Source organism: Channa argus, chromosome 5, assembly GCF_033026475.1.
Source record: "Channa argus isolate prfri chromosome 5, Channa argus male v1.0, whole genome shotgun sequence".
In the NCBI taxonomy this organism is placed as follows: Eukaryota; Metazoa; Chordata; class Actinopteri; order Anabantiformes; family Channidae; genus Channa; species Channa argus.
Genome location: NC_090201.1, coordinates 22,658,352 through 22,671,908, shown reverse-complemented (window position 1 = coordinate 22,671,908; position 13,557 = coordinate 22,658,352). Strand labels below are relative to the sequence as shown.

General features: G+C 37.6%; 1 protein-coding gene across 14 annotated transcripts in view; it reads right to left on the bottom strand.

Moving 5' to 3' along the window:
- im:7151449 (sushi, von Willebrand factor type A, EGF and pentraxin domain-containing protein 1) overlaps positions 1 to 13,305 on the bottom strand; it is a 34,339-nt gene extending 21,034 nt beyond the window's left edge. The window contains exons 1-17 of one of the 14 annotated variants that reach the window (XM_067504517.1): positions 13,135 to 13,305; positions 12,706 to 13,038; positions 11,723 to 11,908; positions 11,500 to 11,599; positions 11,010 to 11,080; positions 10,641 to 10,823; positions 10,013 to 10,075; positions 9,795 to 9,860; positions 8,609 to 8,677; positions 8,353 to 8,442; positions 6,912 to 6,974; positions 6,501 to 6,569; positions 3,773 to 3,838; positions 3,170 to 3,355; positions 2,947 to 3,046; positions 2,445 to 2,515; positions 2,067 to 2,249 (exon numbers count right to left, since the gene is read on the bottom strand). In XM_067504517.1, coding sequence (XP_067360618.1) covers positions 2,067 to 2,249; positions 2,445 to 2,515; positions 2,947 to 3,046; positions 3,170 to 3,355; positions 3,773 to 3,838; positions 6,501 to 6,569; positions 6,912 to 6,974; positions 8,353 to 8,442; positions 8,609 to 8,677; positions 9,795 to 9,860; positions 10,013 to 10,075; positions 10,641 to 10,823; positions 11,010 to 11,080; positions 11,500 to 11,599; positions 11,723 to 11,908; positions 12,706 to 12,787 — 1,648 coding nt within the window. In that variant the 5' untranslated portion in view covers positions 12,788 to 13,038; positions 13,135 to 13,305. Of the gene's footprint in view, positions 1 to 2,066; positions 2,250 to 2,444; positions 2,516 to 2,946; positions 3,047 to 3,169; positions 3,356 to 3,772; positions 3,839 to 6,500; positions 6,570 to 6,911; positions 6,975 to 8,352; positions 8,443 to 8,608; positions 8,678 to 9,794; positions 9,861 to 10,012; positions 10,076 to 10,640; positions 10,824 to 11,009; positions 11,081 to 11,499; positions 11,600 to 11,722; positions 11,909 to 12,271; positions 12,521 to 12,705; positions 13,039 to 13,134 lie in introns of those variants that run through there. The other 13 variants (XM_067504518.1, XM_067504531.1, XM_067504527.1 and 10 more) reach the window with 13 other exon arrangements.
- Between the last annotated feature and the right edge of the window lie 252 nt (positions 13,306 to 13,557).

The following is a 13,557-nucleotide window of genomic DNA, read 5'->3' as shown; positions in this document are numbered from 1 at the left end:
TAAGACGGCTTACTTAAATGTTTTTTTAACTATTTTGATGTTTTTATGGCAAAGTGAACCAGGCAATCTAAAATTTCTAGCCTAAAATTTCCATCCATCTTCAGGTCTTCTCTGGTGTCCTATGTGTCATGGTCTCATCAAATAAAAAATTTGTATTAAAATTGTTGAATTATGTTATTTTTATATCATATTAGGAAATATATCTACTGTATTTCCCTCCTTATTTAAAAACTAAACAGCAGTGGAGAAATTTAAACTGTTGCTACAAACGACTTCCTGTTACATCACAATATGCTGTACTGTGCTTAATGTCTGAGGGTACAAACAATGTAAATATAAAAAAATTGAAAACAGCAGAAAGCACAAGAAAAAGCAGCAGTATAAAAAATATATTTAAGTATGAGTCACACATTAGGAAATTGTGATGAAAATGTTTGAGCTCACCCTTTTCTAATCAGAAGAACCCTCAGTAAAAAGGCCACTATTACACATGAAACTGTAGGGAAAATGGAGGGGAAAGGTTTTCAGTGTATTTTGCTTTTCTAATTAAAGTTTCAGTTAATTTCTAAAGTCAATCACTTATCACATCAATTACCTGATAAACTCCATATGGCACAGACTATCACAAGTTTATTTCCTGAAAGACACATTTTAAATGAAAGCTTCAATAAATTATCATCCAAGTTTCATGTTAATAGGACTGGAGCTCAACTCCAACTTACCAATATCCGTATTAATATCTGGAGCCTCCTCAAGCTTGTCTGCGAATGTAGAACAGTGTTATTAGTACGAAGAACTACTTAAACCACTATGGACAACAGGGCTAATTCAGGTCATATCAAACACATCAGCAACAACCAGAAGATGGCCTGTTACAAACTGAGCATCTCATAAGGCCATAAAGCTGTTTAAATTATTTGGTATACGGTTTGTGTTATTGTTTGGGTACATGTGTACATGTTGATAATAAGGTCTATTCTCTTAGTCAATCAGACACATAGTAAAATGAAAAGTAATATTATACAAGTTATGCTAGTATGTTATATAATCGATATCGTAACGTATTATAATAAAATCCCCGCACAATTACCCTGTTCAAATCGTTAAACGTAGATTTTGACGAACAAATCATTTGAAAATACAAAAAATACAAATACATATAAATAAAGTAGATGATTAAAATGGATCCCATGTAGTGAATGAAACACATTAAGAATTTTCAATATATATATTCATCAACATCAATTCATCTATTATTATTATCTCTTCAGGATAAAGATAGTGTGAAATAAATGGCTGAGTCTTGTTTGTAAAAATTATTTACCTTGTAGTGGAGTTGCTGGGGTTGAATGTGTTACCATTGTGGTTGTAAATATATCTTCTGTTGTTGCACGTATGAATAAGAGCCCTACTGAAATGAAATAGTTCAGTCATTTAGTGATGGCGAACATGAAAATGATACACGAGTACATATTGCTTTATACAAGAATGTGCTGTGGTGAATGTTATTTATACGTTAGTATTTTCCTTCTTGATGTACTGTCTTTCATCTTCTATCTTATCACTTAATAAAATATTTCACTCCACTCAATAACTTTGCTACAGGAACCTTTTTGAAAGAATTAAATTTAGTTTTTGACTAACAAATAATTTTCAGTCTTTGTTAACCGGAAGAGCTAAACCAGACCTAACGTTTCCATCCACAGTGGAGGCCTTCCTTCCACTGAGCCAAGTGAAACAACTGCTACAGTAACAGACCAAAGACAGAGAGTGGATTCAATGCTTTTCAAGGATTCTTTACCATAAAGTGAAGAAGTTCATCAATCACTTATGAAAACAGTGGTGGAGAATTTGAACAGACTTAATTTGGACTTTAACTTGGAGAAAAAGTGAAAACCAATCTCCAGTAAGTTTGGTTTTAAAATGGTGCACAGTCTGCACAAAATCACCTTCACAACACTAAGCTCACAATACAATATGCTTAATGTTTGTCCTCCTGACTCTCATCAGTATAACCAGTGATCTGTAGAATAACAAGTCAAACACATGGATGCAGCGCAACTTACCTTCACACTTAGGAGGCGGAGAATCATATTCACCGGTTTTACTGCAAACTATAGTAGCTTTTCCAACAAGGGTGTATCCTTCATTACAGGAAAAGTTTATTATCTCTCCGTACTTTGGGTCATCTTCAGAATTCCATGAGCTCCTGCCATTGATCACTTCTGTAGGTTTTTCACACGTTACCACTGTGTGAAATTATAGGGAGCGAAAAAGAACAAAATCAATCTGGACACAGAGAAAAATAAGCAATCGTTGCTGTATAAGCCATGTATTAACTACAATGAAACAGAAGTTGTACTAATAAAATGTAGAAATCTGCCATTAGCTGTTTTATTGCTTCATGTTGGAGTTTCAAGAATTACAAAATAAGATACACTTACTTTCACACCTTGGTTTTCTACTCCACCCTGAGTCATAGCAGGTCATGTAGCTTGGTCCTCTAATCTCATATCTGTTGAAAGAAGGAATGAAAATAAATCAGAGCTGTTTATTTAAAGGACTGTGGAGCCAGGGTTTTGGAATGTAGCAGAAAAGTTATTTCAACTCTGAAACTACAGTAAATTCATGTTGCATTTAGTCAAGAGCCACCGTATTAACACTCTCAATGCTGGAGACAAGAGAGTTCAATTTCTAATGAGTGAAATCATGAGGTAACTTTCTGGCAAACAGAAAGTGAGGTGACTCAGGTTTCTGGACTGAGTTTTGGAGACCACCTCTATCAGCAAATCTAATTTCTCTTCAGTCATGTAGGTCTATGTGCACACAGCACTGTCTGTTAGACAGCTGTTGACAGCAGCAGTGTTGTCACTGGAGCTGGTTCAGAGGCAATTTAACCAGATATTAATGGAATATGAAGACTGCACATCTTACATTTATACTCACCCTTTATCACAAATGGCTTCGATGACATCGCCAAATAAGGTACCAGCACTGATGTCAAACCTCATATTGGGCTGAGGTTCAGGTTGACCACAGTCCTTCCCTGTCATTTCAACACAAACAACAGAACATTGCTGCTGGACTATAATCGCAGTAACTGTTCGCAATAGATGAAGATGATTTTTGTAAATGTGTCACAGTTATCATTAAGGTTGACAGTGCTCACTTTTGCAGGTGAGATCTGGTTCAGACCACTTCCCATCAATGCAGGTTATAAACTCAGAGCCCTTTTCTTTAACATATCCATTCACACACTCAAAAGTGACATTAATTCTGTCTGGATAGTCATTTAGTAGAAGTGCTTCATTGGTTAACACAGTATTATTGCTTCCCACAGGTTTTGGACACGCAGCTGTAAGAAAAAAAGAAAAAAACATCAACATCCTATTGATTCAAACTCCCACCTTTTCTTGCAGGAAAATTCCTGAATTCCCACTTTGCACAGGTCTAATCCACAGCTACAGGAAGAATGTGCATTATTGCTGCCAAAGGTGGTTTAATTAGGTATTAAAAGAATGTTACCATCACTTTTTACACCACCACTTTCTATGTTTTATGGAAGTGTTAATCACATTAAAATATCATGACTGTTTGTATTTTATCAGCTTAGAAATGTTGTTTGTTGATATATGAGACCTTGCTGAAGATCGGATCACATTTCATGATTAATGTATGCAGAAAATTGAAAACAGTGCCATTACTTTTCCTTGTAAAAAGGTTTTCAGCCTAATTACAGGTTTCCGAAGCTTGTTTGGACATTTTTCTATACCTTGAGATGAAGATGAGACAGTTGGTGTTGTGGCTGTGGCTGATGAATCCGAAGAGGTTGAGGTTTCTGTGATATAGAAAATAATCAGTGATGTCAATATGCCTGAATTAAATTTCACGTATTATGGAAACATTTTGTCGAGTTTGCCAAGCATGCCTTGTGCTGGGATTGTTGGGGTTGTTGGGGTTGAATGTGTTACCATTGTGGTTGTAATTATATTTTGTGTTGTTTCACCTAAAAATAAAAAATTACTCAAATGAAATTGAATAATAGAGAATGTGAAAATGAGTACATACAGTGGATCCAGAGAGTATTCCCAGCACTTAACTTTTGTTACAGCCTTATTTCAAAATGGATTAAATTGATTAATTTCCTCAAAATTCTACAAACAATACCCCATTATGACAAAGCGAAAGAAGTCTTCGCAAATGTATTTTCAAAAAAAGGAATGGAAAAAAAATGAAATCACATGTATCCACTGCCTTTGCTTAAAACTTTTTTGAAGCACCTTTAGTACCAATTACAGCCTCAAGTCTTTTTGACTACGATGCTACAAGCTTGGCACATGTATTTTTGGGCAGTTTCTCAGGTTCTTCTTCACTACGTCTCATGCTCCATCAGGTTGGATGGGGAGCGTTGTTGCACAGAAATTTTCAGATCTCTAAAAAGGTGTTTACTCTGGTTCAAGTCTGGGCTCTGGCTGCGCCACTCAAGGACATTCACAGAGTTGTTCCGTAGTCTCTCCTTTGTAATCTTGGATGTGTGCTTAGGGTTGTTGTCCTGTTGAAAGATGAACCGTCGCCCCAGTCTGAGCTCCACAGTGCTCTGGAACAGGTTTTTTAATCAGGGATGTCTCTGTAGATTGCTGCATTTGTCTTTCCCTCAATCCTAACTAATCTCCCAGTTGCTGCCTCCGAAAAACATCCCCACAGCATGATGCTGCCACCACTGTGCTTTACTGTAGGGATGGTATTGGTGCCTGGTTTCCTCCAGACATGACGCTTGGCATTCAGGCCAAAGAGTTCAATCTTTGTTTCATGAGACCAGAGAATTTTGTTTCTCATGGACCGAGACCTTCAGGTGCCTCTTGGAAAACTCCAGGCGGGCTGTCATGTACCTTTTACTGAGGAGTGGTTTCCCTCTTGCCACTATACCATTTGTGATAGAAATTTTCCCTCTTGGAAGAATTGTAGACAGAAATCAGCGTGATGAACCATCTCAGTTTAATACATGCCGGCATGGAGAAGAACACATGGATGTTGGTGTCTTCTTCTGACTTCTGTCTCTCAAACCCCTTCTATTTATACTTAAACCCAAGAAAGGAACCACGAATGAAGAACGAACCATGAATGAAGAAGTATGCAGTTGACAGTCATCACTCTTGTCCCTTTCTAGGTAATCTGAAGATATCAGTTGTGAAGTAAATAAAACCCTTTTTTGTACCCTCTTTTAGATCTTGTGACCCCAGGACACAATATCTGCTACATTGCTTTGGGCCTTGTAACAACAAAGTGCCTGCTGTGATCTCAAACATTCCTCCAAACACGACCTCTTGTCCTCTTTGTGACCTCTTCAATAGCCCATCTTGGTTGACTGTTTGCTAATTATCTAACCATATGACTAAATTTACTCTATTCCCAAACACATTCAGGCCTGATAGGTGGAGTGTTGCAGAGGTGCTTGTTCTTCTTGAAGGTTCTCCTCTCTCCACAGAAAAGCCCTGGAGCTCTTTCAGAGTGACCATCAGTTTCTTTGCCACCTCCCTGACTAAGGCCCTTCTCTCTTGAGGCTACTGGGCAGCCCACTGTAGGAAGAGTCCTGGTGGTTCCAAACTTCTTCCATTTACAGATGATGGAGGCCACTGTGCTCATTGCGACCTACAATGCTGCCGACATTTTTCTGTACCCTTCCCCAGATTTGTGCCTCCATACAATCCAGTCTCAGAGGTCTACAGACAATTCCTTAAGCTTCATGGCTTGGTTTGTGCTTTGACATGCACTGTTAACTGTGGGACCTTCTATAGACAGATAATGTCCAATTAACTGAATTTCCCACAGGTGGACTCCAATCGAGTTGTAGAAACATCTCAACAATGATCAGTGGAAACAGGATGCTCCAGAGCATAATTTCGATTGTAAAAGTCAAAGGCTGTGAATACTTACGTACCTTTGATTTTTTTTGTTTGTTTTGTTTTTAAATAAATTTGCAAAGATTTATATGCCGTCATAAATGTTAGTTAGAAATCAGTATTTTTTTCTTGATGTTTTTTTAACTAATGTCAACACAGATTCTTGTAATTAAATATTTTATTAGATTATTCCACTCAATAACTTTGCTACAGCAACCATTTAACAAGCATTAAATCTAATTTTTGACTAACAAATCAATTTCAGTGGACGTCTTTGTTACTGGATATAGACGAAATCTGACGTTTGTGGGATCTGATAAAAGTGACTTATTAAGCTGAGAAATGATTGACAGTTGGTGTTGTGATAGTTTTTTTCTTCGTGAGTTGTGGGTGTGCGTGATGATTCTGAAGGGGTCAATATTTCTGTGACATAAAAAACAATAACTGATGTCAATATGTCTCCTTAAGCTATATCCCATTTAGAGAATGAAACCGTAAAAATATTACAATATACAGACACACTCATCAACATGCATCAGTTTCAATCAGTTCAATACTTCAGGATAAAATATTGTGAACTAAATTGTTGATTGTATTTACGCTGTACTGTAGTTGCTGGGTTTGAAGAAGTCACCATTGTGCTTGTAGATATATGTTCTGTTGTTGCACCTATGAATAAGAAAACTACTGTATAATTAAGCCATTTATTCACGTTTTATCCCAAAGACAAAATGTGGGTTAAACATTTTCAAGGATTCTATCTATCAATGAAGTGAAGATTGCGCTGTTTGGAGGTTTAGAATTTCTGCCTTCATGAAGTGTGATCTGATCTTTACCAAAGTCACAAATATCAACACAGTATTACATTTACATTAGGTTTTTATTGAACACACCCTTTAAAACACAGGAAAAAGAAATAACTTCTGATGTCACCTCACATCAACTGGAGTCAGGTGTTGCAAACCTGGAGTCCAGTCAATGCGACAATCTGTGCCGTGAAAAAATATTTACCTTGTACTGGAGTTTCTGTAGGAGTCACCATCGTGGTTGTAACTGTATGTTCTGTTGTTGCACCTATGAATAAGAACATTACTGTAATTAAATAGCTCATCAGTCATTTAGGAAAACTGTTGTGGGCAATGAACAGAATGTGAACTTGGAGTGAGCCCAGACATGAATTGTGAATAACAAAATGTTGTATGTTTCAGTATGAATGTTCTCTATTCTTTACTGGCATTTGGGAACTAAAAAAAAAAAAACAAAAAAAAAAGATCAAGCTTGTGATTTTGAATGTTTAAACTCATAGATATTACATTGCATCATCTGATATGAAACTACAGTATAAAACTTGCAGAACCTTTAAATATCAGTCGATACAGTAATTCATTTAAACTTTCATTTTCCTGGCTTATTTTTTGTATGTTATTACATGATTAGAATGCACTTTATCGTTGTGAGGGGCATTTAGAGGCCTCACATCTGAGACTTGAGAATCATCTAGTAGGTTTGTAATGTTAGAAAAAAATTAATGAGCATAATCCTCTATCGTTTTCAAGTTGTTCGAGTTTTTTTTTTAAAAATGGTCTACTGTGGTTCAAGTCTGGGCTCTGGCTGGGCCACTCAAGGACATTCACAGAGTTGTCCCGTAGTCTCTCCTTTGTAATCTTGGCTGTGTGCTTAGGGTTGTTGTCCTGTTGAAAGATGAACCGTGGCCCCAGTCTGAGCTCCACAGTGCTATGGAACAGGTTTTTAATCACGGATGTCTCTGTACATTGCTGCATTTGTCTTTCCCTCAATCCTGACTAGTCTCCCAGTTGCTGCCTCTGAAAAACATCCCCACAGCATGATGCTGCCACCACTGTGCTTTACTGTAGGGATGGTATTGGTGCCTGGTTTCCTCCAGACAGGACACTTGGCATTCAGGCCAAAGAGTTCAATCTTTGTTTCATGAGACCAGAGAATTTTGTTTCTCATGGACCAAGACCTTCAGGTGCCTCCTGGAAAACTCCAGGCGGGCTGTCATGTACCTTTTACTGACGAGTGGTTTCCGTCTTGCCACTCTACCATTCAGGCCTGATAGGTGGAGTGTTGCAGAGAAGCTTGTTCTTCTGGAAGGTTCTCCTCTCTCCACAGAAAAAACCTGGAGCTCTTTCAGAGTGACCATCAGTTTCTTTGCCACCTCCCTGACTGAGAAATGATTTTGCTACAGCAACCATTTAACAAGCATTAATTTAATTTTTGACTAACAAATCAATTTCAGTGGACGTCTTTGTTACTGGATATAGACGAGATCTGACGTTTGTGTGATGTGATAAAAGTGACTCATTAAGCTGAGAAGTGATTTCCGAGATACATGCAGCATGCACATCACCATTCATGCTGCCAAATACTGTGGCTGAAAGGTTTTCAGCATACGTACAAGTTCATGAGCTTTTTGGACATTTTTAAGTACCTTGAGATGAAGTTGAGACAGGTGGTGTTGTGATAGTTTTATCTTCGTGAGTTGTGGGTGTGCCTGATGATTCTGAAGGGGTCAATATTTCTGTGACATAGAGAACAATAACTGATGTCGACATGTCTCCTTAAGCTATATCCCATTTAGAGAATGAAACCATAAAAATATTAAACACACACACTCATGCGTCAGTTTCAATCAGTTCAATACTTCAGGATAAAATATTGCGAACTAAATTGTTGATTGTATTTACGCTGTACTGTAGTTGCTGGGTTTGAAGAAGTCACCATTGTGCTTGTAGATATATGTTCTGTTGTTGCACCTATGAATAAGAAAACTACTGTAATTAAATAGTTCAGTCATTTATCGACGTTTTATCCCAAAGACAAAATGTGGGTTAAACATTTTCAAGGATTCTATCTATCAATGAAGTGAAGATTGCGCTGTTTGGAGGTTTAGAATTTCTGCCTTCATGAAGTGTGATTTGATCTTTACCAAAGTCACAAATATCAACACAGTAGGTCTTTATTGAACACACCCATTAAAACACAGGAAAAATAAATAATAAATTCTGATGTCACCTCACATCAACTGGAGTCAGGTGTTGCAAACCTGGAGTCTAGTCAATGCAACGAGAACTGGGGTGAGGTTTAGAACAACCTGGACTAAGAAAAACACTCTGTGTCACTTTGCTATTCACAAGCCACGTCAGCGGATGTGGGCTATGCCTACGAGCAAAAGATGTGGATTTGAATGTAGCTGGACGGGGTTGCAGAGTGTACTTAAAGACCTTAGATGTTCATCAGGCCACAGTTAGACTTGTGGGCTCTAAATGGAGAGGATTTGGTGCCGTGGTTACTCTCAATAGCGGGAACACATCCAAGATCTTTTCAAAGTTACAATGCAGAATGAAGAGTGAGGTAAAAAAAAAGGAAGCCAAGGGAAACAGCTTTAGACTTGAAGGTTTCGTTAGAGTTGGTAAACTTCTTTCTTAATGAGTCAGCTGTCTGCAAAACACTGAACAGACATGCTGTCCATGGCAGCAAAACATTCTGTAAGGAACAATGGTCCCAAACTCCTCCTGAACTCCATTGCACAAGTCTAATCGGATACAGCCAAACGTGATTCAAACGGGTATTAAAACAATGTTGCCATCACTTTTACCACAACCACTTTCTATGTTTAATGGGTGTGTTAAACACAGGAAAGATCATGACTGTTTGTGTTTCATCAGCTTAGAAATGTGCTTATTGATATTTGTGATTCTGGTGAAGATCAGGTCACATTTCATTAGCATTTTATGCAGAAAACCAGGATATTGCAAACAGTGCCATTACTTTTTCTTTCCACCGAATCCCACACATGCCACAAAGTCCTGTGGCTGAAAGGTTTGCAGCCTAATTACAGGTTCATGAGCTTGTTTGGACATTTTTCTGTACCTTGAGATAAACGTGAGACAGTTGGAGTTGTGGGTGTGGCTGATAATTCTGAAGAAGTCGATGTTTCTGTAATATAGAAAATAATCACTGTTGTCAATATGTCTCTGTAAACTGGATCCCGTGTAGAGAATGAAACAGTACAAATATTGAATATACACTCTTCAATGTACATATTTTATTATCTCTAAATTCTTCAGGATTCCTGAAAAAATATTTACCTTGTACTGGAGTTTCTCTAGGAATCACCATCGTGGTTGTAACTGTATGTTCTGTTGTTGCACCTATGAATAAGAACATTACTGTAATTAAATAGCTCATCAGTCATTTAGGAAAACTGTTGTGGGCAATGAACAGAATGTGAACTTGGAGTGAGCCCAAACATGAATTGTGAATAACAAAATGTTGTATGTTTCAGTATGAATGTTCTCTATTCTCTCTTTACTGGAACTAAAAAAATGAATCATCTGATATGGAACTACAGTATAAAACTTGGAGAACCTTTAAATATCAGACGATACAGTAATTATTCATTTAAACTTTCATTTTGCTGGCTTATTTTTTGTATGTTATTACATGTATTAGAATGCACTTTATCGTTGTGAGGGGCCTCACATCTGAGGCTTGAGAATCATCTAATAGGTTTGTAATTTGAGGGGAAAAAAATGAATGAGCATAATCTTCTCTCGATTTCAAGTTGTTCGAGTTTTTTTTGTCTATTCTAAAATGTATTGTTCAACACTTTGCACGGTCTTTGTAAAAAAAGTGTTACAACCTGCAAAATCACCTTCACACCATATAGTGATCTGTAGAATAACAAATCAAACACATGGATGCAGCGCAACTTACCTTCACACTTAGGAGGCGGAGAATCATAATCACCAGTTTCACTGCAAACTATACTAGATTTTCCAACAAGGGTGTATCCTTCATTACAGGAAAAGTTTATTATCTCTCCGTACTGTGGGTCATCTTCAGAATTCCATGAGCTCCTGCCATTGATCACTTCTGTAGGTTTTTCACACGTTACCACTGTGTGAAATTATAGGGAGCGAAAAAGAACAAAATCAATCTGGACACAGAAAAACAAGCAATCGTTGCTGTATAAGCCATGTATTAACTACAAAGAAACAGAAGTTGTACTAATAAAATGTAGAAATCTGCCATTAGCTGTTTTATTGCTTTATGTTGTAGTTTTAAGAAATATAACACACTTACTTTCACACCTTGGTTTTCTACCCCACCCTGAGTTATAGCAGTTCATGTAGCTTGGTCCTCTAATCTCATATCTGTTGAAAGATGGAATGAAAATACAGCAGAGATGTTTATTTAAAGGACGGAGACTGTGGAGCCAGGGTTTTGAAATGTAGTATAAAAGTTATTTCAACTCTGAAACTACAGTAAATTCATGTTGCATTTATTCAAGAGCCACCGTATTAACACTCTCATTAAATTTCTAATGAGTGAAACCATGAGGTAACTTTCTGGCAAACAGAAAGTGAGGTGACTCAGGTTTCTGGACAGAGTTTTGGAGACCACCTCTATCAGCAAATCTAATTTCTCTTCAGTCATGTAGGTCTATGTGCCCACAGCACTGTCTGTTAGACAGCTGTTGACAGCAGCAGTGTTGTCACTGGAGCTGGTTCAGAGGCAATTTAACCAGATATTAATGGAATATGAAGACTGCACATCTTCCATTTATACTCACCCTTTATCACAAATGGCTCTTATTTGAGCGCCAAATAAGGTACCAGCACTGATGTCAAACCTCATATTGGGCTGAGGTTCAGGTTGACCACAGTCCTTCCCTGTCATTTCAACACAAACAACAGAACATTGCTGCTGGACTATAATCACAATAACTGTTCTCAATAGATGAAGAGGATTTTTGTAAATATGTCACAGTTATCATTAAGGTTGACAGTGCTCACTTTTGCAGGTGAGATCTAGTTCAGACCACTTCCCATCAATGCAGGTTATAAACTCAGAGCCCTTTTCTTTATCATGTCCATTCGCACACTCAAAACTGACTTTAGTTCCCTCTGGAAATGCATTCAAGAGCAGTGCTTCATCGGTTAAGATAGTATTTGTGCTTCCCTCAGGTTTTGGACAGTCAGCTGTAAGAAAAAAACAACAAAGACAACAAATCATCATCAACTTCCTATTGTTTCAGCCTCAGGATGAGTAGCCTAATCCATCAATGCAATGACATATGGAGGCCACGTTAAGGTTATAAACTCATTATTAAGGACTTTTAAAACTATCCAGACTTTAGCTTCAAATGTTATATTGCTCCAGAGGAGCGGCAGTGTAATGCTGGCAAGTTTCAGTCAATGGCATGTAGCTCATCTGTAAAATATGCTATTAATTTATAAACCTTTAATAAAAGATATAAAACCCTTAAAGGCCGTTTTAGAAAATGAAAAAAATAACTCTTCTAAATGTACAATAGTACATAATCCAAAAACTCAGTAGTTGACCATTTGTGCCGTTTGCAGTTGACGTCCTTGCTTTGTGTCTAATAAATCCACAGTAAAAAAAAATCCAAAAACATTTTATGGAGTCCATCTCTTCTTTTGAGGTAAGTTGTATTCAATGTTAAATCTATAACCCTGCGTGAAGGTGCTGAGTTTTTTTTCTAAAGAATATTTACTGCTGCTCCTTATCCAACACAAGGACTGTGGCATTGCAAACGCGCCCCTTGATGAGACCTTTTCTACTCACAAATCAAATAAAATATGTATATTTACACCGAGTGGTTTATTTGCCTTCCTGAATTTGAATGCATACAACACCAAAGTAAGCAACCGTTACTTTTCCCCTGAAGCTGACAACGACTTGCTGGTACTCAAGCGGCTGCACGTTGATAAATATTATCTAATGAAGCAGACTGCAGGTCTGATGGTTTACTAACCTGCTGCCTTCAAGAAGCACAGGCATATTGCCAGCAGGTACGTGACTGTAGGAGTCGCACAGGTGTCCAGGAAAACCTCCATACTGTGCTGCAGAGGGAGACAAAATGTCCTGATGCCGTCTTTGCGTCCTTTAGTCAAACCTCTCCAGACGGGAGACGCTGAGACACGACTCGCTCCCTTTGACACGCTGCTGCTGCTCTTGTTGTTGTTGTTGTTTTGTTTTTGCTTGTGGTCAAGTCCAGTTTCATAGACTCACAAAAAGGAAGAGATGTGTTTTTTTATATATATATAAAAAAAAAATTATATATATAAAAAAAAAGCATAGTTGATATCTAGAAGAAGTAAAGTCTTTCATTAATTCTACAAAAGGTTTTTAAGTAATCGAATTTTCTAAACGTGAGTCATGTCAGCAAGTACTCGCTGATTACCTGGATAAGGTGTGTTCAGTCAATCAGAAGCTGGAAGATACCATCTTAGATGAGTGGTGGGTTGAAGAAATACAAAGCAGGTTGGTATATTGATAACCGATACAGAAGCTGCTATTATGAGAAAAATGTAGCAACGTAATGACCGGATGACGTAAAGCCATTTTCCTTTATGACAGAGGATACTGTGCGTAAGCAACTGATAACGTTCAGAGTTTTTAGAGCTGATCCATTTTTTTTTACACCTTATCTGTCCTCACACTCTGTCCAAGTTAACAGTTTAGACACCTCCCTTCTCTCCGACCATGAACGCAGCGGCTTCTCCAAATCTGTGATGACAGAAAGTAGGTTACCACCAACATTAATGTGCGTCAGAATATCAACGTTTTTATCGTCCATCCTATATATTTTAAAAACCTGCAAGGT